The sequence below is a fragment of the Sapajus apella genome, unplaced genomic scaffold (genome assembly GCF_009761245.1).
Source record: "Sapajus apella isolate SASKATOON/1434 unplaced genomic scaffold, GSC_monkey_1.0 scaffold10, whole genome shotgun sequence".
NCBI classification, from domain to species: Eukaryota; Metazoa; Chordata; class Mammalia; order Primates; family Cebidae; genus Sapajus; species Sapajus apella.
Genome location: NW_022436950.1, coordinates 1,232,533 through 1,259,793, shown reverse-complemented (window position 1 = coordinate 1,259,793; position 27,261 = coordinate 1,232,533). Strand labels below are relative to the sequence as shown.

Below are 27,261 nucleotides of genomic sequence, written 5' to 3'. Positions count from 1 at the left end.
GACAGCGAAGAAAATTTATAAAGTAATGAACACGTCACACATCAAAAATAGGAACTGCCCAAAATTCAGCTCAGAGAACAATGAATGGTTACCTTCATGTAAGTAACTAAAAAAGGAATCCAAACAAATGAAAACATTGGACTCAAAAAGTCAGAAAGAGAACTAGAAAATTAAAGCCTATGTTGTGCAATGAGAAAGAGGAAGAAGGTCATAAAGATGAAGGAAATCCAGCAGATTGCTGATCTATGTAGAACGGACAGGGCCACAGGTGCGGACAGTCTGTGCGTCTCAGAGGGAGACCGTGACCTCGGAGAAGATGGTGCCAGAAGGAGCAGCCTTTCGGTGTGGACATCTCCAGCGACACACACAGTTCGCGAGAGGAGTATGGTGAACACCCACGTGTGCAGCTACCACAGCGATCAACATTAGCCATTTAGCTTCATCTACGAACATCCGTCATTTTTTCTTTACTTCTAATCCCATGGAATGACATATCTCAATGTTAAATGGATAACAGATGGGAAATGAGTCATATGTTTTTAAAGTTTTTTCACACTAATATTGTGAATTTAAAAAATAATTACAGATTCACAGGAAGTTGCAAGGAAAGTCCAGAGAGGTCCCAGATGCCCTGCAGTCAGGTCCACACTGGCTCCACTTTCTGTAGTCAGAAAAGCCAGGGAGCCGACCCGGGTGCCATGTTGTCATGACCACGGCAAGGTATCCCTTACCATGAAGATCTCTCCCTCCCGCCAGCCCTTGGACATAACTCCTTCTGCGGGCAGTGACAGGTGGCCCGTGAGCGAAGCACAGAAAGCAGAGCCTCATCGCGCTGTGTCTCTTTACCCTCCCCACTCACAGCTGCCTTAAATGTCTCCTCCACGTGAAGGAGGGCCTGGTCAGATGGTATCAGTGTTCCCGTGAACACCATTTAGAAAAATGACAGGGCAGAAGTGAAGGGGATGGGGCCACGGGCCGCCAGTTTGTTCTCTGACATAAACTGCTGGGGAAAGCAGAGGTTCTGCGTGTGGGAGGAGGGGCCCCCACGGTGCTGGCTGACACCACGTCGGGGAGGACTTGGGAGCATTCTGGGAAACCCTCTAGAAAAAAATCACAGCTCCAACCAACGAAGCTGAGAGCATCTGGTTAGCACACAGGGGCTACTGAAGCGCAAAGCAGGACAGACAGGGCGGGGCTGCGGAAGGAGCTGTGGGGACCCTGTCCCCGACTGGGAAGGGCAACCCATGTCCATCTTTGTGTCCTCAGCACTAACCACAAGGCCTGGACTCAGCTGTGTCACAAGAGTCACCTCCAGTTTTGCCTCAAAGTGTGTGGAGAGTGGGATGGACACACACACACACACACACACAGACACACACACACACACACAGGCTTCAACTGAAGAACAGCTACTTCCACATCTGTCCACATTCTTAAGGGTCCCTCGAATGTACAATAAACTCAAAAATCTCATTTTTCAGCCAGTCATCGTGGACGAAAACGATTTTTATAATGCACACACAGCTTGATGCGATTCTCTTCTGGTGAGTATTTCTTTCACGAGGTCCTATTAAATGACAAGCTGAAACTATTGAAGCTATTATGAACTTTGAGGCAATGAAACTTTCCTTAACACATCACTTATTTTCTTCTGAGTAATAAGCTGCATCAACAATGCAGAAAGCTTTACTCAAAAACGTATTCCAAATTTGATTCTAACAGAAAATAAAGTCCTTCCTTGCCAGCATTAAATCCAAATGTGGCTGTAAATCTGGTGCCAAAAGGGGTTCCAATGACCCTTCCAACCCAAGGGATGGCACCCTGTGCTACAGTAAGGCCAGGCCAGACACATCTCGGAAGCGTCTCACCTCATGTCCCTGGCTCTGGCGGCAGCCTGTGATGTGACTCTCATGGAATTCTGTGTGCACAGTCACCAGGTGCTGGCCGGAGCAGCCAGGGCTCTATCTGAGGGGCAGGACCATCTGTGTGCTTTTGCCCTGCGATTTCATGAAAATGCAAGTGTTCAGCTTTTTCCCTGCTCTCTACTTCAGAGCTATCCTTAAAGCTCTTTAGAAAATCCCTTTAATGTTTCTAATTTCTGCTATATCCCCAGGAAGAAAAAAACATCTTTTGGAAATGTTTGCAAGCTCAAATTGAGCAAGAGCTGAAAATAAAAACCTGGCATGCAGTTGGTAAGTTGGCTTTGAAGAAGTGCATAAATGTACTTCCTGAAAACCATAAATAGAACCAGGCCTTACCCCATACCAAAAAAAAAAAAAAAAAAGGTGAAATGTGCTTTAAGTTCTCATGTAGAAGTGCAGCCACTAAACGCAGGCAGGACCCCCGGAGATGACTGAGGGACACAGTCGCCTGCCTGAGAGGCTGCCATGGTCATGCTGCAGACAAGGCACTCCTGGAGCATCATTCTGAGACTCCACAACCGGACGGAAACAGTAACAGAAACTCCGGTTTTAGGATTGAGCACTAACTTAAAGTGCTTTTGCTTTATTTTCTCCTTTTGTTCTCACAGACCCCCGAAGCAGGTCCCAGAGAGGAGCCGGGTATCACAGATGGGAGACACAGCTAGCAAGCGTTGTCACCTGGAGTCAAAACCGGCTACACCTCCGGAAACACCAGCACCTCCCTGAAACCACACAGCCTGTCCCCCAGCCTGCTCACACGTGACTCCTGAAAGCACCCGAATACCCTAAACCCAATGGATAAAAATGTATTTCTGAAAATTAAAAACAGCGTCAGTGGTCGAGGAAGCCTACAAACCCCACTGCAGTTGTTCCTGCCTTCTCAGTTACGTAAGGTCAAGTTTACATAAGAACACATTTCAGAATTTCCTCCTTAGCAACCTCCAAACGTTTGGCTGTGTGTTTCACCTAACAGCTGGGCCAAAGCAGGAACCACTATTACTTAACAGTAACAGTTGAAATACTTAAATTTAGAAAAGATTTCTTGTACTTGGCATTGGAGAAGAGCGAGCACCAAGGAAGAGGCCTGAAGGAGGCAGCCTCTCTCCTCTGGGACGAGCCGGCCTCTTCGAGCTGAGGACTGCCCTCCCGGCGGCAAGGTGCACTCTGCCTGGGCTTTCTGGAGAACGGCGTGGGCCACAGACCTTCCAGGGCACTGTGGGTCACTGGGGGTGGGACTCATCCAGCAGGCAGGTGGAAATGCAGAAGGGAGGGGGCTGGTTCAGCCTTCTGTCCAGAAAAATCACCTGGAAAGCTTGTCGGAAAGCGACTCCTGCCTCCCAGCCTCAATTCCTCAAGCAGTAACTACTGTGTGATGTCCCCAGGGGCAGTAAATGCCAATCAACACAGGCTACTTAGCTGAATGACGGATGAGCGGCCTTGGTAAGCGGCTCTGTGGCCGTCAGTGTCCTCCTCATTGCTGTCATTAGCAACCACGAGTCCCACTTTGGGCAGGACCTTGCTGCTGGCGGTGGAGATCCTGGAGCCACCAACTCTGTTACCTGCAGCAACATTACGAGGTAGGATTTGGTAGAAGATGTGTGCTAGCACTAAGCAAACACTGTCTGTCAAAAAAAAGGGAAAAGAAACAAAGTCTACTTTGTGGACCTTGCGCGGAGGAGATCCAGTGCCTGGGAGAGGCTTGGATCTTTCCATGGGTCTTTCTGTTATTTTCTGCTACGAACGCCCAGCGCAGGCTCCTCCCAAGTTCAGCTCAGGCTCGCAAACGCATACCACTCAGTGTCTCAAGCCTTTGAAAGCACTGCACAGATTCACACTAATCCTCATCCAGCACAAGGTCCGCTCCACCCACATTTTTCATGAATTAATGCAATGCCATCAGCAGATGCTTAAAGCCAAAAATCCTGAGGGTACCCTGGACTCTTCTGCTTCTTGCACAGCCCACCTGCAACCTAAGGCAATCCCACCTACAGCAAATAGCTCTAGAATCTGTCCGATTTTCTACATTTCCACTCCAACCATCCAGGCTGAGCCCCATCCGCTACCTGGGTTGCTCCCAGACCCTGGTGGGTCTCACTGCTCCTCCCATGCCTGCCCCCGTGGCCACTGCATTCTCTACAGCACAGGTCACATGGTGTCACTTCTCTGCTCAGAACCCCCAGGAGACCCCATCTCACTCAGAAGCCATGCCTCACTGATGACCCTGGCCTTTGGAGTCTCCTGCGCAGCCCGCTCCCTCTCCTCCTGACCACGTCTTTGGCCTGCAAAGTCTGCTCACCTTCTGAGGAGGTCTGCCCTCACCAGCGGGAGTAAAATCACAGTCCCCCCGTTCCCGAGCGCCGCCCCGCCTTCTCTGCTGTACTGTTTACTCGCTGCCTTTACTAGTTTCCTTCCTTCCTCCCAGGGTACCACGGGCGCCATGAAACAGGGGTCTCTGTGTCAATCACAAATACATGTACTCCACATGCCAAGGGCAGGGGCTGGCATTAGAAGTCCCGATCAATAAGAATAAGCAAAGAAACGAAGGAAAGAAGGAAGGAATGAGTGAATAAATGAATGAAGGAAGGAATGAACGAATGAGTTTAATGCGGAAATCCACCCTCCTGAATCCCCTGTCCTTGATGTTCACTCTCCTCCACAGCGGTTCTTACCTCTCACATCTCCTAATAGTGTAGATAATTTACAATCAGTGAGTTTGACTAAATGAGCATATTTAGAATCTATCAACCAACAACTAGAAAATTCAAACTCTTCTCAAACGTATATTAAAGGTTCATAAAAACCGACCATAAAGCAAGTCTCAGTAAAATTCAAAGGCTGGGTAATTTCTAACCATAATGCAGTAAATCAGAAATCAATAACAAAAAAGATGACTTGGAAAATTCAGACTCTCAGAAATCAAAAAACAATTCTAAATATTTCATTTTTTTCAAAGAAAAAAGGAACCATAAAACAAATTTCAAAATGACTCTCTTGAGAAACAGTAAGACTTTACAAAGTATTAATGTAATATGCTTTACAAATTAAATAGTACAAAATAGAACTTACCCAAAGCAGCCCCATTTGAACCCCAAGGGAGGCGCTGCATAGAACCCTGAATGTTTCCAGCATCCAAAAGGAAGAAAGGCTAGAAATTCACAAGTGAAATGCTCAAACTAAAAGAACAAGAATATTCGAGCAAACCCAGAGAAAGGAGAATAGAGGTAAGAATAGGAATTAATAAAATAGAAAACACACCCCACGAGCAGGTCCCAGAAGGCAGAGACCAGTCTCCGGGAGAGTCACCGCCGGCAGGGCTGCCCCCACACGGGGGCGATAAGAAGCACCTGGATGGAAGGTGAAGCCTGGCCGGCTCTGGATCGGGACATGGAGCCCAGGAAGGCAGCGGGGAGGCCAGCCCGCCCGAGGAGGCCCAGGCTGGGCTGGGTGCTCAGTAGACAGCTGCAGAACTGAAAGAAGTGCCAGCCCCTTCCTCAGGCGCCTGACGAAACCTCCTCCAATTTCTTCCCCTTGCCTGTGGCCACATACCTGCCACTCGGGGGACAACCCGGTCCGCCCTCACCTGGCAGACACCTGGCTCTGATGGCCCCTTGGAGCCCCCGTTGGGAACACAAAGAGCCTGAGTTTGGTTCTGCATCACATGTGACAGTGCGCATCTTGCTGTGAGGTCCAGAAATGGAAACCTTCCTCAAAAAATGGGCAGGTCCCTCTTGTAGGGGACGTGGTGTTGGTACAGTGAAACATGGCATTAGGGTCAAAGGTGGCCGCTGAGAGGGAACACCCTTTCAGCTGGACCACAACAACCTAACACAGGCAAGGGGCAGCAAACAGCCCTCTCCCTTGTCCCAGCGGCACCGGCTTTGAGATGCCACTGACAGGTCCGAAGGCTCTCTGGATACATGTTACAATCCACAGCCATAAAGCACACAAAGCTGGTAATAAAAGAAAAAGGATTTAAAAACTCTTTAAGCACAGTGATGTCATGATGCAAAAATTCCTTCCTGGATGATACTTCTGCCACCAGCACGACTCCGAATGCACAAGCCAACCAGATTCCCAGTGGGAAAAAATCCTTTGTCGCACCCAATCATCACTTGGGACTGTGGAACCCTCCCTAGACATCCTCAGGGACACTGCTCTGTGTTCTGTATCAACATGGACCTCAGGGGCACGGCAGGGACTGCCACTTAGCTTCCTCTTTCCCTCAAAGTAGAGAAACAACCAGTCATGAGCTCCACCCCATCCGGGTCTGGTGTTGGATGTGTGGACAGTTTTCGAAGTGCCCAGAGGATGTTCTCAGACAGTCCACTCAATCCTCCGTGGTGCTCCAACCAATCACCGTTTGCCTCCTTACCACCCGTGTTCCTTGCTGCGGGCAGGCAGTAAGCTCTTCGTACCTCTTCGGGGCTAAGCAACAGCAGGAAACGTAATGGGGTAGAACACCCTGTGACATACAGCAATCACCCAGACAATCTAGCTTCCACCCAGAATGGAGAAGGTTTCTGGCTTTCTGCCTCAAGCACCAGGGACCGGGAAGGAGCCAGCCGGAAAGTGAGGCAGCAGGCTCGAGGGCAGGACTGGCAGGAAGCAGTGTCCTTGGCCACGTGGGGAGCACGGGTCCCACTCGCCAGCCATGGGGTGGCATGTAAGAGCTACAGGGGCATTTCTGGTCGAAGATAACAGAATGAACACAATCAAGCTGTCATGCTCCCTCCAAGATCCTGCTGAAACAGTGTGTAGATTGTTTAGAAAGACACCAACACAGCACACGCAGGGGATGAGAGAGCAACCATAAAACTCTGAAGCCAGAAAGGACCTGGGTGAATAAGGTGTCAGAGACAGCAAAGCTGACCCCTCACCCGGGTGGGCCAAGGGAGGGGCAGACCAGTCTCAGTCACACAGCCCTCCGGGGCACAGGGCTGGTGGTGAAGGAGAGGGAAAGGCCTGGTCAGGGAGCGCAGGGCCCCACCCCAGCTAACCCCATGCGGGTGGCAGAGCCCAGGGACTACTCCCCTCTGGAGAAGGAGACAAAACAGTACTGAAAACTGCGACCCAGTGCAAGCTGCCCAGCTACATGTGAGATGTCCTGGTCTTTCTGCCCCAGGACGGGGGCAGCCAGCCTTCGGCCCTCCCAGTGAGGTCACAGGGGCCAAGCAGCCTGCTGGACACCACTGCCAAGCGGGACCGGGCAGCCCCCGGCGGCCAGCACCGTGCATGCCCCTGTAGGTCCCGTCAGTCTCAGTGCCCTCTGCAAAGGATGGCAGACAGCTGCGCTCACCAGAAAGGCCAGGAAGACTGGCCACAGAAGGCAGAGCTGGACACACAACAAGCACCTGGGGGAAATACAGACAGACAGACAGAAAGAAGGGAAGACAGGCCCTCCAAAGGCAGTTACCGGGAGCAGAAGGCAGCCCTGGAGTGCAGGACAGGAGGCGCGCCTGGGGTGCTGAGGAGCACTGTCCACAGCAGGCAACTAAGCCTCGGGGGGGGCTCACAGGAGGAAAAGCCAGCAGGGCCCTCTGAAGGCAGATGTGACTGACTCAGCAGCTGCCTGAGAGTCACCGCCACGCAGACCAGGTCCAGTGGGTTGCAGGTCCGGCAGCGGCCACTGCAGGGCGGCCCAGGCCCCTGCTACGTCTCCTAACCGGTTCCATCCACCAGGAATCTTCTCAAGGCACATTTTCAATGAAATTCAAGCCTTCCTGTTCTGCTTCCCAGCATCCGCTTGGCTTGGTTTCCCTTGAGACAGTCACTCCTAGGGACACTGCCACAAAGGGATGGGAAGGTGGAAGGGATGGGGCTTCAGCTGCGGGAAGCAGCAGAGCCACAAGCCTGGGACCAGGCAGACCAGAGGGTGCCGGAAGCAACAGTGCAAGAGAACACAGATGGTCCCATGTGCCCGACACCGCGCCAGACACTTGCCCTCGCTCCCTGCGCCCTGGTCCAGGACCCAGGAGCTGCGGGACACTGGGAGGAGCAGCCTGTAGAGGCCACGCGGCAGACGGGACAGGTGGACGGTGCTGCCCCCAGGTCTGCCCGGCTCCCAGGCCCTGGAGCAACTCAGCGCAGGGCAGGGGAGGGGGGCCCAGGACCCCATCCTTCACTGGCCTCTTTCAGTAAGGAGCCCGAAGTGGGAGGGCAAGAGGGAGCTCTCGCCGTTAGAGTACGGAGCAAAGCGAATGTAGTGGAAATACGGTCTGTATGTGCCACGTGAAAGGTGCTGTGTTTCCAGAGAAGCCTGACATGTGACTGCTCATGGTAGGTCACAGATCTGATGGCAGGGAGAACGGAATCAGAAGCGACTGTCCTCCAGGGGCAAAAAGCACACAGCGTTAAGAGAAAAACGGGGCCATCTGAAGTTTTCAGGGAGGAGAAGGAAGACAGACTGGGAAGGAGTGGAGGAGGCAGCATGGGGATGAAAGGCCTTGAAAAATAATAGCTTGTGAAATTCTTCAGCAGTAATGTGCCTTCAGCCATCCAAGGGAAACTGGAATTTGAGGATGACTCGACACCACATCCAGTGAACAATGCAGTAAGCAAGCAGCAGGGCGCAGCTCCTGGTCCAAAACTATTCTCAGCTGTCAAGTAACGGGGGCCGGGCACAGTGGCTCACACCTGTAATCCCAGCACTTTGGGAGGCTGAGGCAGGTGTATCATCTGAGGTCAGGATTTCGAGACCAGTCTGACCAACATGGTGAAGCCCCATCTCTACTAAAAATACAAAAATTAGCTGGGCGTGGTGGCATGCGCCTGTAGTCCCAGCTACTCGGGAGGCTGAGGCAGGAGAATCACTTGAACCTGGGAGGTGGAGGTTGCAGTGGGCCGAGATCACACCATTGCACTCCAGCCTGGAAACAGAGTGAGACTCTGTGTCTAACGAAATAAAGAAATAAATAAAATAATAAATCAATAAAATGAATAAATAAAGTGATGGGGACAGTTGACCTGAGTCACCCCAGATGTGAGTCTTAAAGCATCTCTAATTGCTGGTAACTGTTGGCGACACATGCACAGCCTCCGGGGATAATGCCGCACTGCAGTCGGCTTTTAAAGCCACTCAGCGGCAGACTCCTGCGTCTGGCCTTTGAGCCCCGACTATTCATACCGGCCCTCAGGGCAACCTGACGGAGGGCAGTGCACAAACTCTCAGGATTGGTTTGAACTAAGGGAATCAAACCATGGGAATTCTTTTCAGATTTTTCAAATGTTGACAAAAAAAGCCAAACTCCGTAAAATATTTGAAGAGGCTGATTTTAAGCCAAACATGAGTGACTGGCTGAGGACACGGCCTCTGGAGGTCCTGAAAACAGGTGCCTGAGGTAGTCACATTACACGCTGGTTTTGTGTGTCTTAGGGAGACAGAAGCTACAGGCAACACGTGTAAGGTATACGTTGGTCTGGCCCAGAACACCTTGAAGTAGTAGAGTGAGGGAATCACACGTCCTAGACAGACTGAAAGGTATTCTGGCTGAAGAGCTGACGTCAGCATAAAGAAATGTTTGATTAAGATAAGGGGGGTTCTTGTTATGTGGATGAAGTGTCCAGGGAGCAGGCTTCAGAGAGAACAGATGGTAAATGTCTCGTACGGGACCTTAGAAGGTGACATGTAGTTAAATCTCTCCTGGATCAGGAAATAAAGGCCTGGAAAGGGCATGGCATTTCTCTCCAGAATGCACATTTCCCCGCCAGAGGCAGCTTTCTACGGCCACTCAAAATATGTGGAAGGAATGTATTTTGGGGTACAATACTTTCATTTCCTTCAGGGCCTGCTCTCCGTCACATGCTGCTGTCCCAGGGGCAGGCTGGAATCGGGAATCTCACTGCTGTGACTGCTTCGTCATGCTAACGCTGCTCAGCGGCGCCTGAACTCCAGCAGGCGGAGGGCGAAGGAGGCCTGCACAGCCCATTCCCATCACCGCCTCCACTCAGCTTTCAAGGCTTTTGGGATCCCTTGGCCAAGAAGGAGGTCCATTCATTGGGTTAGAGGGCTTAGAATTTTATTTCAGTTTACACAAGCAACTTGATTTAACTTTGATGTCTTTACATTGCACACTTCATTTTACCTCCAAAAATTAAAACCAAGCAAGCAAAAAAGCAAAGCAGGCATGTCCGGCGGCGGACCTGACTGACCTGGCAATCCCACCGCGCTGGCGCGCAGCAGAGTCCGTGGCTGCAGGCGGTTGACTCCGCAAAGACACTTCCCCGGATCTGAGGAAAACAGCCCAGGCAGTCACAGCCGTGCCACCAGGAGGAGGCCACCATGGGTTCCCTTCTTCCCGCCATTCCTGCCCGGCCTTTCCATGGGGACCACTCGAGGAACCACCAAAGGCAGCCGTGGGTCCTTCACTGGGTCCTATCCAAACCCTAGAAACTCCAACTTTACGTGAAAAACTCACAAAGGGGCACCATGTAAGAATATTACAACCAAGGACTCTGTTACTGCGGGCTCCGTGTCCGAAGGTAATTAACAATACAGGGAGTGCCAATATAGGGAGACTCTGGAAGCTTCCCCCGAGGTCACGCACGCTTGCCGCTTTCTTCTCACCAAACAAAACACCGCGACAACCTCCACAAAACACATCCAGGAGGCAGCACGAGCTCCAGGCACCTGCCAGCCTAAAACACTGCCTGCTCCAAATGAAAGGGCAGTGTCCGGAACTCAGCAGCCCCTGCCACAGAGGGGTGGCCGAACACCCCTTAGATTTGGGAGTCTGACACTGAAGCCAAGCAGGAATTTTGCGTTATTTTGGAGAGTTTCTCTACAGTTACTAGGTAATCCCCTTTACGGTTCCAGAATTTTCTTTTAAAAATGGTGCTTTTGAAGTATAGCCTTAAAAAGAATCCTCTGTAACTCTGACAGATACACAGGGTCACGGGTCCTCTGTATGCCTGAGAAACCGTGGAGCATGCATCTCTTTAGTCCAGTGTTCCATCCTTAACACCGGCCTCCACGTCCCCTTTTGGTGATGAAGGGCATGACACCTTCTGAGGCTGTCCTTCTCCCAGTAGCGCAGTCCTCGGGGCAGACACGTGTCTGTCCTGTAATGCACATGCTGACTGACGCTGGGACAGCAGCCACGGGATTCAATCCGAGGCTCTGGCTTTCCTTCTGCAGGAGCAGGAGTGGGTCCAGGAGCCAGGGCGCCCGGTCGCTGTGGCGAGCAGGGCCGTGGGGGCTGGAAGCCCTCGGCATGGCATCTGGTTGACGGGAAGTCCTTCGTCCACACTTCCTGTTGTTACTGAGGTTTCTTGTTGGCTTCCAGTTTGTTCCTGGATGCCTGAGGCCTCCTCCCCGAACCCCTCTCTCCACGATGGGGGTTGCTGAGCACCTGCAAGGCCTGGGGGGGTGGGGTGGGGGGCAGAGCCCGCTCACCCTCCAGCCCCGGAAGCCAACACCTAGCACTTTGGTGCATGTCACTTTTTCTATAATGAACCTGCACTGCTTTTATAGGCAGGGAGGGGGGAGTCCGCTCTAATACCTACGCACATATTACAGTGATTCCGAAGCGAATGACTGAGTTTAAGAGTTTTTAAGCTCACCACGATTCCGCCCTCGGTCAGTGGGTTTGTGACCCCGTCTGACGTTCTGCTGCTCTCCTGGCTGACGGATCCCATACCTTCTCCTCTGTCCTCGCTAGCTCCTCCCCAGCCTAACTCTGAGCAGTGACTCTGCTTGCTGAATCCATGGGAAAACACAAGGCTCTGGGAGAGAACCGGGGGTCATCAGCTCCTGCCACCACGTCTCCGCCTGGGCTCTGCCTCTGTGCCAAGTCCTCTCCAAGGGTGGCCCTCCCTTCACCAAGCGAGCAACAGCTGGCAGGACAGGGGAAGAGCACGCCGCGCCCACTACTCTGGCAGTCCAGCTACCCAAAGCATAAATAGGAGGCAAAGATGGAGTCGTACCAACGCCACGGCTGTTACATCTCAGTGGCAGGCAAACGGCTATGCTTTCTTTTATGACAGAGCTACTTCACAACTAACATTTAAAAAGAAAAAGAAAAAGAAGCAAAGTCTACAGATAAAAAGTCATGAGAGAAGTTGAAGAAATCAAAGTTGATCTAGGACAAAAGGTATTTTGGCCTTTTCTTCCTCCAGCACAGGTGACAATATCCCAAACCCAAAACCAACACCCAAAATGCCTCCAAATCCCAGACTTCTTCATGGTGGCACTCAAAGGCAATGCTCATTGTCAGCATTTCTGATTTTGAATTTTTAGACTTAGGATGCTCAACCAGTAAGTATAATGCAAATATTCCAAATTTCGAAAAGATCCAACATCCAAAACACATCCACTTCCAAGCAATTCTGAGAAGAGATGCTCAACCTGTACAGACTTTCCCAAAGACGTGATCTGCTCACCTGACGCTTCTAAAATCTCAACTTAAATGGCACACAAGTCCGTGGTAGGAATAGTGCTTTTCTGTTGGAAGTGGGAATTTACTAGGGCTAAGTGTACTGAATAAGAGCCAGGATCAGAAAAAGGCTGTGTTGAATGAGAGACCACCCACACGAGGGAATGGTCAGGAAATGGGACAGATCAACCGTGGGCGGCCGCCCGAGGACCCTTCCCGCCCCGAGTGCATGCTCATCTGTTCAAAGGGAGCCAGCACTCACGGCAAATGCTGGTGTCATTCCTGACAATTTTATATACATATATTTGTGTGTGTGTGTGTGTGTGTGTGTGTGTGTGTGTGTGTGTGTGTTTGTGTTTCCACAGCTTCAAATGTCAAAAGAATAGTTAAGATTAAATTTAATCATAACAGCAATTTGAGATTGACATAAAAATACACCTAAAAATGTTTCTACTCCCATATCATAAAAATGTGGCTCTGAAGACAATTTCCTATCCATTTTCAAATTATCACCTAACCTGAGATTAATATTTCTTTGTAGTATTTTACAGTGGGTTGAAATGACCAGAATGCAGTCTACAAGAGCAGGCTTCACACGAGAGGCTTCTAAGGCACAGGCTGGTGTGCAGGCTGTGACCCGTGTCACACGGGACTGCTGCAGGTGCACGCACCCTTTCTCTGCCCACTGTTCCTGGGCACCGCTGCTATGTTATTTAAAATTGCTCTGCAAACACTCCCACCACGCCCACCAACCCGTGCACAAATCTGCAGTAAATGCCAGGAGGTCCAGCACTGTCTTCGACCAATTTGGAACCTGGTTACAAGGAAGGAAAACAGCCAGCATCAGACTCATGGGATAGCATCCCCCACATGCCACCTCTCAAGTGGGGTGGCTCGCCCCAAAAGAAGAGAATGAGGGTGACAGGCTGCAGGAGAGGCCCAGGCCTTGAACTGGCATGTAAAGGCGACATCACGGGCATTCATCAGTACCAGTCAACGGATACTGAGATGACATTTATTGAGGAACTTCTAAAAAGCTGACACCTATTTTTCATCTTTATAAGAACTCTGAAGAGAGGCATTATCATCCCTGGCTAAGAAATGAGAAAACAAAACCGAGCTGCTCATCAACTCACCCGTGCTCCCACAGCAAGCCGGCCACGTGGGCAGGCCCCAGGTCCCCTTTGTGGGAGGCTGAAGGCCCAGTCTGCCCTCATCCCGAGCCAGGATCCCATGCCAGGTCTACACAGGCAGGGTGCACTTCCCAAGGTTAACCTGAAGCCCGCTTTGTTCAGATCAATTGGAAACTGCAGATTTACCGTCTTTTCCCAGCCCATCAAGCTACCAAAAAACCCTGTTACCCTTGTGCCATGCCTGGCTGAGCACGAGCAAGTTGTCTCAAAAACGCCCAGCTACAGAAGTCAGCGTTTACACGGAAACAACACCAGCAAAGTGAAAACTGAAACTGCTGACACAAGCCAGAATTTTAAAACTGCATCTTCATGTGGTGTGTAAAGCTCCCCGCCGCTCCCCCAAACCCCAGTGTGCTGGGGTGAAAAACAAGCTGCCTGACCAGTAATAATGCAGAATAAAATCAAGGTGTGAAAGCAGGCAGAAAGGAGCCCCCCTGAGCATCTCCCAAGAGGCCAGGGCACCGTACCCCACAAACACAGAGAGCCTTCTGGAAGCAGGGCAAAGACACCTCCGGAACTCCGGGTTTAGAAAATGACAGAAAACCTGGCCAACCTGGGAGAATCACAAGGTAAAGAAGGACATCTCTTCTTGGAAATGCCCAGCCTGGCTTCAGCTGGCTTCAACTTCTTTTCAGGAGTGATGGGTGGGTCTCACTGGGGCACCAGAGGGTGCAGGTGGTACAGGTGGCAGCAAGGGCTGCCTGCCTGTCAAGGAGGGCACAGCAGAGCCAAGACCAGAGACTCAGGCTTCAGGGCACAGTCCCCGCAAGGCCCGGCCACGCTGCCCTGCAGGACGTGTGTGGAACGGGACACCATTTCCCTCAGCCCCATGCCTTCAGGAGGTTCAGATTTTATTCTAGGGGAGGCGGCATGGCTGGGAAGAATGGTACCCTCAAAAGAAGTTTCAACCCTGGAGGATTCTACATGGAAACAGGGGTTTTACAGAAAAAGAAAAGGAGAAAAAAAATCTGTTTCCTTGGCCTATAGACTTGGAGCACTTTAAAATGTTATCTATGAGGCTGAGCGAGGTGGCTCAAGCCTGTAATCTCAACACTTTGGGAAGTCGAGGAGGGCAGATCACTTGAGGTCAGGAGTTCAAGACCAGCCTGGCCAATATAGTGAAACCTTGTCTCTACTAAAAATACAAAAGTTAGCTGGGTGTGGTGGCGCACCTCTGTAATCCCAGCTACTTGGGAGGCAGAGGTAGGACACCTGCTTGAACCTAGGAGATGGAGGTTGCAGTGAGCCGAGATCGTGCCACGGCACTCCAACCTCGGTGACAGAGTGAGACTCTGTCTCAAAATAAACAAATACATAAATAAATAAAAATTACCTATGGAATGAAATATTTCTGATCACCATTGACGCTTTTTTTGTTAAATAACTGCAAGGTACTTGGAAGACAGATGATGTCACCAACTCATTTAACCAACAAAAGCTGGTGGCCACAGGCAAGGTGTGGTCTGCCCATGGTCCTGCGGCTAGTGCGACCCAGCCCGGCCCACTGCAAGCTCAGCGCTTTCTCCCACAGGCCCTTGCGGGGATCAGGGCCAAGGTTTACACCTAAAGCAAGCAGCTGGTGCCTTTGGGAAAAACACAACCTTTAGCACCAGAGAGAAGAAAAACAAACAATCAGCATTTCTCTGTCACTTACAAGGCATGGAGCCATTCCATTTCCAAAAAGTATGGCCTCTTTCACCACAGGGAAGAGCACCCAAATTCAGTGAACCTGAAAACCCACACCTCCCCACTCACCTCCTCCATAGTCCTCCAATAAGCTAGAGCCTCTGAACGCCTCTTTGGTTCTGCGCAGGGCCAGAGGGACGGGGCAGGGGCGGGCAGACTTACCCGTGCTGGGCATGTGGTTCACGCGGGCAGGATTCAGCAGCTCCACTGGCTGGTCTCGGCCAGAAAGTCCATCTGGAGAACAGAGAAGGCACTGGCTTGAGAAACTGCGTGCATTTCAGCCAAAATCCTTTATGCTAGCAGTCTGCAGGGAGTGACTCCCCAAACAATGAAAATGCACGTGCCCTTCCGACTTCTAAAGGGGGACACTCTCCGTTTCGTCACAGGTTATTTGTATTTGCCAAAGAAAATCAAAGCTCCTTTGCAGAATAACCGAAATACCTCCTACTGAGATACAGCAAATGTCTGCTTCTGGCCTTAGAGTCAGTGGCTTGGCAATTTGGGTTGACTTTTGTTTAGCAACCACTCGTGCTGATCAGAAGTCGGCTTTTCTGCAGACCACAAGCATTAAGATAATCAAAAGAGAAGAGCAGCTCTTCCTCCTCCCAGATAGTGGCAACAGTCTGGACGCTCACAGAAACACAGCCCAGGGTGCACCCCAAACCCGCCCGGCGTGCGGACAGGGAAGGAGGCGAGCCAGGGCACCTCCAGCTGCACACAGGCCCGGAGGAGAACGCTTCGCCAGATGTTCTCAAGGTACAGAGCCCTTTCTTTAAAATCCACTTTTAGACTGTATTCGGGAGCTGCTTCTGTCTATTCCAGCTCACTGCAAAGATGAGACTGGAGCCCACCCACCACCTAAACCTGGCACAGGCTGGATTTAGACTGCCTGGGATTTTTCTATATTCTCCCAAGCAGAAAGGAAAGAAAACTCTGGCAAGATTTCCAGGAATCACACTTTTCTTTTAAAATTAGCTTCTGGCAAGTGGTGTAAAATGCCCTGCAATAATGTGCATCTCATCACAGACTTGCACGCGGAGGTCACTTTCCTTACTCAGTGAAGGAAGAGAGCACCAGCTTCACAGGGCAGCCATGGATTTCTGCAGAAAGAAGTTTTAAAACATGACAAAAACTACTCACATCAGGTCAAATGACTGCCAAAAAAAAGCCCACTTTTTATCTAAAGTAGGTAATTCCCAGCAGAGCCAAGCCCTGCCTGTCCTTGGAGATGTTCAGTATCCAAGGGCGGAAGCAATGGCCCTGAAGACTGAAGAGCACTCTTGGGATCGGAAGCCATCCAACGCTAGAGCTGGAACATGTGAGGCCAGCGTGGACCTGCGGCAGCTCACAGGCGAGGCTGCTCTTGGGCAATGCAGAGACCAAACGTGGGGGCCAGAAATAAAAATTGAAATTAAGACAACAACCAAAAACCACGGGTACCTCTCCAACCAAGCAGCAGCTCCTTCCAAGTAGCAGCTCTAAAGGTTTGGAAACAGAAGTAAGACACTGGGCATATCTGGGGGCAAGGCAGTTCTGCTTCCGGAGTAGGAGAAAGGCTGGCAGGTCACGGTTACACCTTAGAAGCAACCACCAGACCTGAGCAATCCTCCCCAGTCTTCACACATTCCAGGGCTTTCTCAAAGAACACGACAGCCGAGGGGATGGCCTGGACCCCAGACTGTAACCCTAATGCCATGCCTCAAGAGAAACTTCACTGCAACTCAGAAAGACATCCCAGGTAGTGACGGGAAGTACCTTGCAAGCCTTTTTTCCTAAAAATAAATAAATGCTCATTGTGTGTGTATATATATTTAACCCAAATCCCACTATAAATACTTTCAGAAACAGCAGAAGGCACTTTTGAAGATCTGAATGTAGCTGTAGTTTTCCAATGGGAAGGGCAGGAGCAGGGTACTCGAGTGGGTGGGGAACCGCCTTGTTGAGGGCTCTGCAACAGCTCCTGCAAGAACTGCCCCACCGTGGTCAGCTCAATGCCCACCCATCGCGTCCATCTCAGCAAAGGCCCTGGAACCACAAGTCTGGAAATCAAGAAGCCTCCTGGTGGTTAGCAGCAGCAGTGGGGCCAGAGTCCGGCTCACGCGAAGACCTTCTTGAGTCTGGAAGTGAGCCGCTTATGCCCGAGCCTGAAAGGGGATTCCCTCTGGCACCAAGTTCATAAATGAGGCCTAATTACAGGTTACTTGTAACTACACTGAAGCAGGAAGACACAGATCTCAGTGCAACCGATTTGACTTGTAAGCTACGATATTGCGGTGTTCCCGTAACCACAAGCATCACTCGTGTTTCAGGTCACGGTGCAGCTCAGTGGGTGTTGGCTCACCCACCTCTCTGGGCGCTGGGCTGGGCCATGTCCCACCTAGCCTTCCAGAAGACATTGATCACACACTCACACTAGCGGGCACACCAAGAAGAATGCTGTTCACTAAGGGCACGTGGATTCCCCGCGTAAACCAGACCATGAACTTACGTGTCCAGTCCTGTGCACTGATGGGCGGGGTGGTTCTGACACCAGCCAACTGGTACCACTGGGCGTCCGGTGACCCAGTCCCACTGTGTCACTAACTGCCTGGAGCTGGCACACACGCCACAGCCTAGGGGCTCAGGCCTATAGGCAGCCCCCATTTCACACACAAGTCCTGGACTTCTGAAGGTTGGCTATAAATCAGGGGTTCCCACAAGCCCCTCTCAGGTCCTACAATTTGCTTAGAAGGGCTCACAGAACTCAGAAAAAACACTTTACCATGTTGACGGATTTACTGTAAAGGATGCAAATAAACAGCAACGTGCAGGCAGGGCCGGGAGGGGTCCTGAGTGCCCGGCCCCCTGTCTCAGCACCGCTGGGGGCAGCAGGTGCGGCTGAACATTCTGTCCCGCTCGCCTCTGGGTCCTGGTGACTGGCCCCATCCCGAGGCTACCCAGGGGTCCTGCCCTAAGCCACCTCCCTAGCATGATCTCAGAAGCCCATGAGCAGCACCCCCTTAGGAGTAACCAGAGGCTCTCTTGACACTCAGGAAGTTCCCGGGATCCTAAGAGCTCCCTGCCAGGAACGAGGACAAAGACCAGACAGGTTTCTTCTTCCACCACACGGGGTTGCTGCTTGTTCTCGCTGTGTGCCACTGGGCCTGGCTGGCACCATAACAGCCTGTAAATTCAAACCCCCAACACTGCCATGTTCACATCTTTGCAGAATGACATGGAAATGCCTGAAGGGAAACTGTTCCGATGCGGCACTGGGTTAATAGGAAGCAACTGCTCTCAAGGAAAGGGGCAGCCGTGTGGAACTAACGGAAAACAGCAGGAGTGTCTCAAGCACACGGGAGCCTTGGAGGAGGCGGCACAGACGTGGGTCTCAGTGCCAGATGCCCACCCCACATGTGGAGGCACCGTGAGCCCCAGGCAGCTGGAAGCATGGCCACAGCGTCTTTAAGACAAGATCCTGGCCTGAGCCATCCCTGGTCGTCCACCTGGGGAGGATGACCAATGCTGCATCCCTCATTACGAAAGGGGGGTGTGCAGGGCAGTCGCCAAGACGGAGACGCCAAACACTAAAGGTGTTTTGACAGAGGTGGCCGCTGGAGCAAGGTCCTGGGAGCAGAGCAGTGGCAGTGAGACTGCACTTTTAAGGCGCAGCAGCCAGCAGGTCTGGGAGCCAGCTTTGGAACGGACCTCCACAAAGCACAGCCAATGGGGCAAAGGACATCCGTCACCAGGGTGAAACGGACAAGCTGGGGACACAGCCAGCCGGAAAGCGAGACGGCATCCGTTCATGTGCACAGAATAGATTCTTAACTCCGTGCCTTTTCAGACACCGTATTCCGGAGTGAGTTAAAATGAAATTAGTGATGAGAGGTGGAATTTCCATATTTATCTGCCTCAGCCTGAGGAGAAAACAGCGCTAAGAACCTAACATTTATAAGCAGGAAAATAATTAACATGGGAATCAAAGTACCACTTCCGCATCACACGCCTGCTGCAAGCGGGTTCCCCCTTACCTGCTTCCGCTTGAGAATCTATCTTTGGAAACCCCGCCGGACAGGATGATGATACTGAGTGTCCTCAAATGGCATTTAACCAGGCGCACGCTCAGAGGGAAGCGGGGAGCGCGGTACCTCCGCGTCCTCAACAGCACGTGACGCGCGTCCATGTGCTCAACGCGTCCACAACCGACTGCGGTGTCCGAGGAGTCCCTTTCGAGCTGACAGGACCCAGCGTGAACTGAGCACTGGGCGAGACTCGGAGTCTGCCCATGGGAGGAGCAGGGATAGGACAGACGGTGCTTCTGCTTTTCAGAATCCACCTCATGTGACACAGGTAGGTGTGTCTAACAGAAACCTGGCCTTCCGGAGCCGAAGGAACCTCACTTTCACCCGGATGGCCCCAGCCCCTCACTTCACACTTGGGGAAATGGCCCTAAAGGGCCGTGCAGTTTGCCAGGATCATGGAGTGAGCCCCAGCCGGAACCCAGGTTGGTCTCAACTAAACCAGAGCCTGGTGTGACGCTGGACCTTGAGCAAACAGGACCCCACAAAGACCAGTGCCCTTCATCGGGGTTCCACACCACAGTGCTGCCACACAAGAGGGGCGGTATCTTGGGCCAGTGAAGGCGGCACACGGAAACCCCACACACAGGCTCCTGAACTGGAGGCAGAAGGGAGCAGGGAGGAGCTGGGGTTTCCGTCCCTGGGAAGCAGCGTCCTGCCTGGGACCACCTGTCCCGGTCAGGGTCAAAGGGTGTCTCTTGGAGGTTTCGTTTCCCTTTTCCAGATGACCAAACACGGATCATCTTTTTACATGCTTATGGGCTTTTTTTTTTTTTTTTCTGCTATTTTGGATTCATTTTTTTTTTCCCTTCCCCCCCCCCAGTTGGGTTATCTTTTTCTTACTGAGTCAGAGGAATTCTTTAAAAACTCTGAACATTAATCCTCTGTCAGTTATTGCTGCAGATATCCTCTCAAAGGTCCTATTTCTCCATCTTTTAAAGCTTATGCTTTTATGTTAGGTTCAAGAAATTTTCTCTTCCTGGAGACTGCACAGATTAACATATTTTTACCCTGAAACTTTGCAGTGCTCCCTTTTATATGCAAGTCTCTCATCTATTGGGACTCATGTTTGTATACGCTGTGAGGCAGGGGTTTGGGGCAGGTTTCCTATGAGAACAGCCAAATGAGCCCTCAGTATTACTAACAGATCTTATCTGTCACCATGGATCAGCAACGTCAGTTCCCTCATAAGCCAAATCTCAGTCCTACTGGCCAACTTGTTTCTGGCTTTGCCAATAATCACACTGTCTTAACCACCAAAACTGTACAATAATTCTTAATATTGGCAAGGCAAAAAGAAACCTACTTTTTTCTTCAGATCATCTTGGGCAAAATTGGCCCTTTACTCTGCCACATAAATTTTTAAATTAACTTGTCAAGGTCCACCAAAAAGGATGGATGGAGGGAGGGAGGGAGGGAGGGAGGGAAGGAAGGGGAAGGAGAAGGAAGGAGAAGGAAGGAAGGAAGGAAGGAAGGAGGGAAGGAAGGAGGGAAGGAAGGAAGGAGAAGAAAAGGAAGGGAGGAAAGGAGGAAGGAAGGAAAAACTGTGGCTGGGACAGCACTGCATCTATCTTTTGGGGAGAAGATAATATTTACAGTATTGCATCTTTCATTCCATGAACATGGGCTATCACCTCGTTTCATTTCTCTCAGAAATGTTTCAGAATTTTCAGTGTAGAGGGTCTGGAACATCTTTAGATATATTACTAGGTACTTGACATTTCCATTTCAATTTCTGCTTGCTTGCATATGGAAATACAATAAATTTTTACATATCGGTTCTGTAGAATATTCATTCCCATCATATTTCTGTATTTATTATGTATTTTCTACATACAGAATCATGTCACTTATAAATAATGGCAGTTCTGTTTCCACCTTCCAGACCTCACGCCTTTTCTTCTTCCTTAGTCTGCTGGCTCAGTCCTGTAGTGCAGTACTGAAGAGAAATGGTGATAAACGACACCTTGGTCTTGTTTCTGATCTTACAATGAATGTTCCCTATGTTTTCTTAGAAAGCGTATTGCTTGCTGCAGGTGTCCGACAGGTAACTAACAGATTAAAGAAGCTCGAGTCTACTCCCAGTTTGCCAAGACATATTTTTAAATCATATATGTTTGCTTAGCTGTATGAAACTTTTCTGCATCAATTCAAGTTATTAAATAACTTCCCCTTCCCTCTGATAACATGGTAAAGCTCTTTTTCCCACGTCAAACTAACTTTGCATTCCTGTGATAAACCAGCGTGGTCAGGCCCAGGGAGGAAAGCAGCAGCAGCCTGGCACACATGGGGACCTGCGGTATACCGACGCTCTTTCCCACGCTTGACTCTGAAGGCTCAGAGACGTCAGGCCCACACGTCAGCCTTGGCACCACACTTCAGTATTTTTTCATGAGCACAAAAGGAGAGCTGGATGGACTAACATTCTGAAGTGTGTTTGGTGGGAGACTGCTGACATAGACGAAAACACCGAAACGGCTCTGACCCGAGTCGCGTGCACACCGCCCTGTGCTGACTGAGCTGCTTTTCAGACACGGGGATGGAAGCTCAGGGCTACTGGGAAACAGTAACGACTCGGTCCTCATTGCAGCCAGTCTCCCCGTCCTTTCCTACTTTTCAAACAAAGGTTTTGTTTTAGAACAGCCATGAGTTTATAGGAAAATCAAAGATAGTAGAGAGACACCATGAGCTCTGCCCCCTCCATCCCCATCGTTAACATCTTACATTAGCATGCTTAGGGATCGTCAGGGAAAAAGCCTGCACTTGATTCAGATCTCCTCTGCTTTTCCCGGCATCCGTTTTCTGTCCCGGCACCCATCCGGGACCTGCCTCTCTTGGCTGTGACAGCGTCTCAGACCTTCCTTGTTTTCGATGACCTTGACAGCTTCGAGCAATCCCGCTGGGTATTTTACAGAATGTGTCTCCATGGGGGGTTGTCCCAGGGCCTCATTGGGACTCCAGGGACCCAGCCACGTGAACGCCCTGGCAAGGGCTGATGTCAGACCAGAGGTGCCCAGATACCTTCAAACCTAACTTCATGGGCAATAGCAGAATTTCCAAGGTTTAAAGAAAGAGCTTAGCCTTAGAGCAAAGACAAAAGAAACCACTTGGTTCTCTTGGCTGGGGCAAAATAGCTTGTCTTTTGCTTGAATAAAGAGGGAAGAAAATGCCTTCTGCTGGGAGGACTGGCCACGAGGAAGCAGCCTCTTGGGCTGCAGCAGGCTGGCAGGTGTATGTGAGAAAGTGCTGCTTCCAGCTCACGGGCCCCACCAAGACATGCATCCCGGGGAGGGCGTGGTGCGGTGCACACTCACAAACCTCCCCTTCACACACGTGTGAGTCAGTGTGGAATGAAGCGGGTTTCTATTTGGGTTTGGGGCCCCTATGCCGTCCCCTCGGGCCTCTAACCTGTGTGTTCTGTGGCAGCATTTTACTGGCACTTTGATGCCCTTAATTAAATTATAAAAGGGAGCTCAGTGGACTGAAATGTCATGGCTTGGAGACAAAATGGTCTATAAGGTCAGCCAAATACTCAGACTCCCCCTAGGTCCTTCCCCTGACGTGAGCCCCAGAGGGGTCTCCATGTGCCGCCCCAAGCAGGACCCGCACCTGCTCTGGCCTCCTCCCGGCTCAGCCTCCTGCTTTGTGGGTGACCCCAGCAGCCTCCGGCCCTCCTGTCAGCCCACACCCTGGCACTACAGCTGGGCCTGGTGGATACGAGGCACAGGCTTCATGCTCCATAAACTTGCGCCCACCCACCCGGGCCTCCCTGGGGGCTTCTGCTGAGAGCCTTGCGCGTCCCTGGCCACTGGATTCTGCTTTCCCCACTGTGCAGGTTACTGAAAATTACCAAAGTCCCATAACAGTGCTTGCCTCTGCCCATTAATAGAAATTAAAGTTTAATGAGTAAGTGCTGTGAGCTCCTCAGGCATGCCAACATAGTTTATGTGTATTTATTAGAGAAAACGAAAATGGAAAAAGATTCTTTCCCTAAGCAATATTTTTCCTCCAGGGTAATCAGGTAGTCTTTTAAAATGTCAAGGATAACCTAAGAAGCATGCCTGCTGTCTCTCCACTAAGAACCACAACCGGCCGCAGCTGCGGGCTTACAGGAAGTGCGGGTGTGTGGAACTGCTCAAGGACACGGGGCTGGCCTCGAAACAGCGAACCCCAGGACAAGGGACTCAGCGAGGTGGAGAGGGGTGGGGGTTCCAGATCTGCCCGCCAGTCCCGATGTTTTGGTCTGGATTTGAACAACTGGCTGTAAAAAGACAGTTTTTAAGACAAGCAGTAAACACTAAACGTCACTTGAGCATAAGGTGAGGTTTAGGGACCATGATTTGTTCTGTTGAGTGCTACAGCGGGTTAGATCTGGCAGAAACACACATTCAAGTATTTAAGGGATGGTGCTGTGGCCTTTGAGATGGGTTTTAAATTCTCCAGAAAATAAAGGTGTGGGGAGACGAAGTGGTCACGATGGAGAGCCCCAGGGATTTCCTGGGGGTGGTGGCTGTGGCCCCCGCTCTATGCACTGGTCTCCTCCCTTTCCTATGTGTTCGAAACTTTTCATAAGAATTTTTCTAGAGCTACCAAGAATAAAGGCAAGCCCGCCCCACCGTCTACTCAACAGTCTGTCTTCTCTGAGCATCTGCTAGGTGATCTACCTAGCGTGTTCTTTCCCGAATATCCCTCCAGTCTTCAGTGTGTCCCCAGCCCCGATGTGTTCAAGCAGCCACACACATCTGGTTCATAGCTCAGCGAGCAGGCCCTGAGCGTCTGGGAACGTGAGAGTGAGCGACGCAGCGGCCTGGCCCCAGCCCAGCAGAACCAGGACCCACCCCGGCTGCCTGCGTCCGGTCCTGCCATGGGGTCTGCCTGGTGCCAGCAGTTGCCCAGACATGGGCCAGGGGAGACCACAGGGGGACAGGAGACTGTGGGGGGGACAGAGGAGACCTTGGGGGGGAAACAGGAGACCTGGGCTGGGGGACAGAGGAGACCGCAGGGGGATACCTGGCTCTCTCACGTGCCCAGCCTGGCTCGCTTATTCCTGCAGCTTAGTCGGATGACGGGACAAAACCTGGACACGCAGATTCAGAGGCAGACAGAGCCCAGTGGAGAGGTGAACACGGGCAGGAGTGAGCCAGGGAGGAAAGGGAACAGCAGGTTACTCAGGGATTTTCCCAGGGAACATGTGACAGTGGAAAAACGCGGCCTCACTCTCCCGTTTGAGAAACAATGCATGCACCCTGGAGGTGTGGCAGAGGGAGAAGCGCAGGGGTGCCGGGAGCCACGGGGTGGAAGGAGCAGTGTCGGGAATTGGAAAGGGGGCTACCCAGGGGCCGAACAGGGCTGTCCTATCCCCACGGTCCTGGCACCGAGCACAGGGCCAGGTGTGTGGGCGGGGGCTGGCCAGGCACTGGCTGAGCGGGTGACTGCCACGAGACTGGGAGGTGTGACAGCAAGCCACTGTCCCTGCTCTGTGCTCCACAGCCAGAGAACAGTGTTTGCTGGAGGGAGTCTCAGGGCCCCCCTACACAGCTCCGTGGGGCCTAGCATGGCCATGCTGCCCCCTCCCTAAGTAAGACCACACGGAGCCAGCTCTCAGCTGCCCCTACCTACCAAGTGGCCCGGACCAGTTCAAGCATTCAGAAGCGATTTAGCAAATCAGGATAAAAGGTCCTCGCCTGCCTTTGAAAACAGCATTGGGAGGACTGTCCTGTTCTGGACGGTCTGCTCCTGGGAGGACGTCCACTGCCCAGTGGAGAGGGCATGCGGGGGTGAGTCACTGCACAGCCGCTCTGTACAGCGCAGGGAGCGCGGAGGATCACCTGGTGTGTACTGTGCAGGTTCCCAGAGCCGTCTGGCAGCTGCTGGGTGATCCAGTCAGTGGGAGGGGCCCCACCCAACAGACATCAAACAGGAACCCTGCAAAACACACGTGTAGCCTCTCCACGGGGGATGTAAAGTCGTTTTCTGGGTAGGTTCCCTTCAATTAAGTTAATGATGAAAGGTGACGCGCTGTCGGCCATGGCTGGAGACAGACAGGCTGTGTGGTCCGCTCATGGATAACGGCATTCCCTGGCTGCCCGGCCACCCGCACACTGGGCAAACTGAAAGGCCTGCGTTTTCATGCTGTGCCCACCGCTTCTGTCTCCCCTTGGGCATCCTACTTGCTAAACGAACACCTCTTCACTCCCAAAAAGTCTAACAAATATTCGGCAATTCCTACCTGGCTTACCCTCCCCCCTGGACACAAGGTAGACCCTGTGTGGGAGGCGGCCCTGCAGGGTTTGGGGTGAATATCTCCTCCCCGTGGAGTGGAGATGAGGCCGGCGTGAGGAGTGAAACAAACACAGATAAAGAACGAGGCGCACAGTACGTGGGGGACAGGAGACGCCCGTCTCCCTCCGAGTCACCTTCGCTTCAGTGCCGCACAAGGGGCCCTCGCCCTCCCCGCCAGGGCATCTGATCTGCACAAGCGGCTCATGAAATGTGAGTTAACGAAAACCATTTTGTAAACGGAAGCATTCTCCCAAACATTTTCCAGACCTCAGAACATCACACACTCGCCAAAGGCGCTGTGGTCAGGCGGAAGGAACTGGAAAACAGGTGCATGTGAACAAGCAGCTCAGGAAAAGTAAGTCACTAGTTCATAACAATAAACCCCAAGTGTCCGTTTGCAGAAAGTCTGGGCAGGCATACTAACTGCGGGGCTGGCCAGGAGCATCAAAGCAGAGATCCGTCCCCAGGGCAAGGCGGAGAACGGAGGGCAGGACCACACCCTCTCCTCCTCTCCACAGACCAGACTTCCAAGCACTGCTCATTTTCTGTGCAGAAAAAGGATCCTGTGACGCCAACTTTAAGGTGGCATTTCAGAAGTGACCAAGCTGTGGTTAATGGCCAGAGAGATGGGGAGAGAGTGAGGCTGGGGGTCCCCCAGTACCCACAACCCTCGGCGATGGTCTGCCGAGTCAGGATGACCCCACCAGCAGCTGCCCAGGGGACGGTTGGGCTGGTGGCCTCACCCAGCAAAAGTCTGCTCCGAGGGTGCTTCGGCCAACAGACCCCTGGGGCTGAAAGGCTTCCTCCGGCACTTTCTAGGATGATATTTGCCTCAATTCACTGAAAATATATTTCATTTTCTAAACTATTGTTCTTGCTGTCTCTTGCTAGAACTAAACCTAACAACCTGCTTACATTCTAAATGAGAAACAGCAGCAGCTAACTCGCAGCGGGCGCTTACGATGCTCAGGCCCTCAGCTCCCGGTCTCATTCACAGAAGTGATCCTCACGGTACTCACCAGGGAAATAACCGCCACAGATACTAAAGAATCCCATTTTAAAGAAGCCGGGAGATGATAAAGGCAACCTTGATCAAGGCTGGGACCAATAGTCAAAAGCAAGCTCCCCCAGTCCGTTCCTCCGCCTCTCCACACGGACTCCACCGCTGGCTCATTCGTTCAAGTTTTGCTGAACAAGCTATTAAGCAACTGTCGCAATTTTGGGGACACTGGCTTCTAAGTCCCTGCACACCAAACGTCCATGGTGAAGAGCGGGTGTCACATTAGTGTCAGCAGACTGTGTTGGTCATGTGCTGGCACAATCGCCACGCAGGCAGGACAGGCCGGGGCTGTTCCTTTAGACAGAGTGACCTGAGAGCGCCCCGAGAGTAGGCGGAGTTTTGAGCAGACACCTGAGGGACGTGTGGGGTCAACCACCCCAAGGAGGTCCACAGGAGGCGGCATCAACAGCAAGGGCAAGGCCTGGAAGGCGGACGCGCCTGCTGGGTTTCCAGGGGACAGGCAGAGGAGACGAGGCCACAGGTCCGAAGGCCACAGAGAGAACTTTCCATTCTGACTTCAGCCACTGTGCAGAGTGTTGTCCAGGGCAGGGAAGGGGCTGCAGAAGGCAGGGGAGGTCGAGGGAGAGCTCAGCAGATTCCTGGGTCCCGGGAGGTGAGGGGAGTGGTCTGATTGTGAATTATGGGGAAAGGGATCACCAGGACTCTGATGACTCTGTGTGGGTGTCA

General features: G+C 51.8%; 1 protein-coding gene across 7 annotated transcripts in view; it reads right to left on the bottom strand.

The window, feature by feature from the left end:
- Nucleotides 1-27,261, bottom strand: part of HDAC4 (histone deacetylase 4) — a 341,339-nt gene that overhangs the window by 165,534 nt on the left and 148,544 nt on the right. For all 7 annotated transcript variants that reach the window (XM_032277722.1, XM_032277726.1, XM_032277725.1 and 4 more), the window contains one exon: nucleotides 15,334-15,405. In XM_032277722.1, coding sequence (XP_032133613.1) covers nucleotides 15,334-15,405 — 72 coding nt within the window. The remainder of the gene's footprint in view (nucleotides 1-15,333; nucleotides 15,406-27,261) is intronic.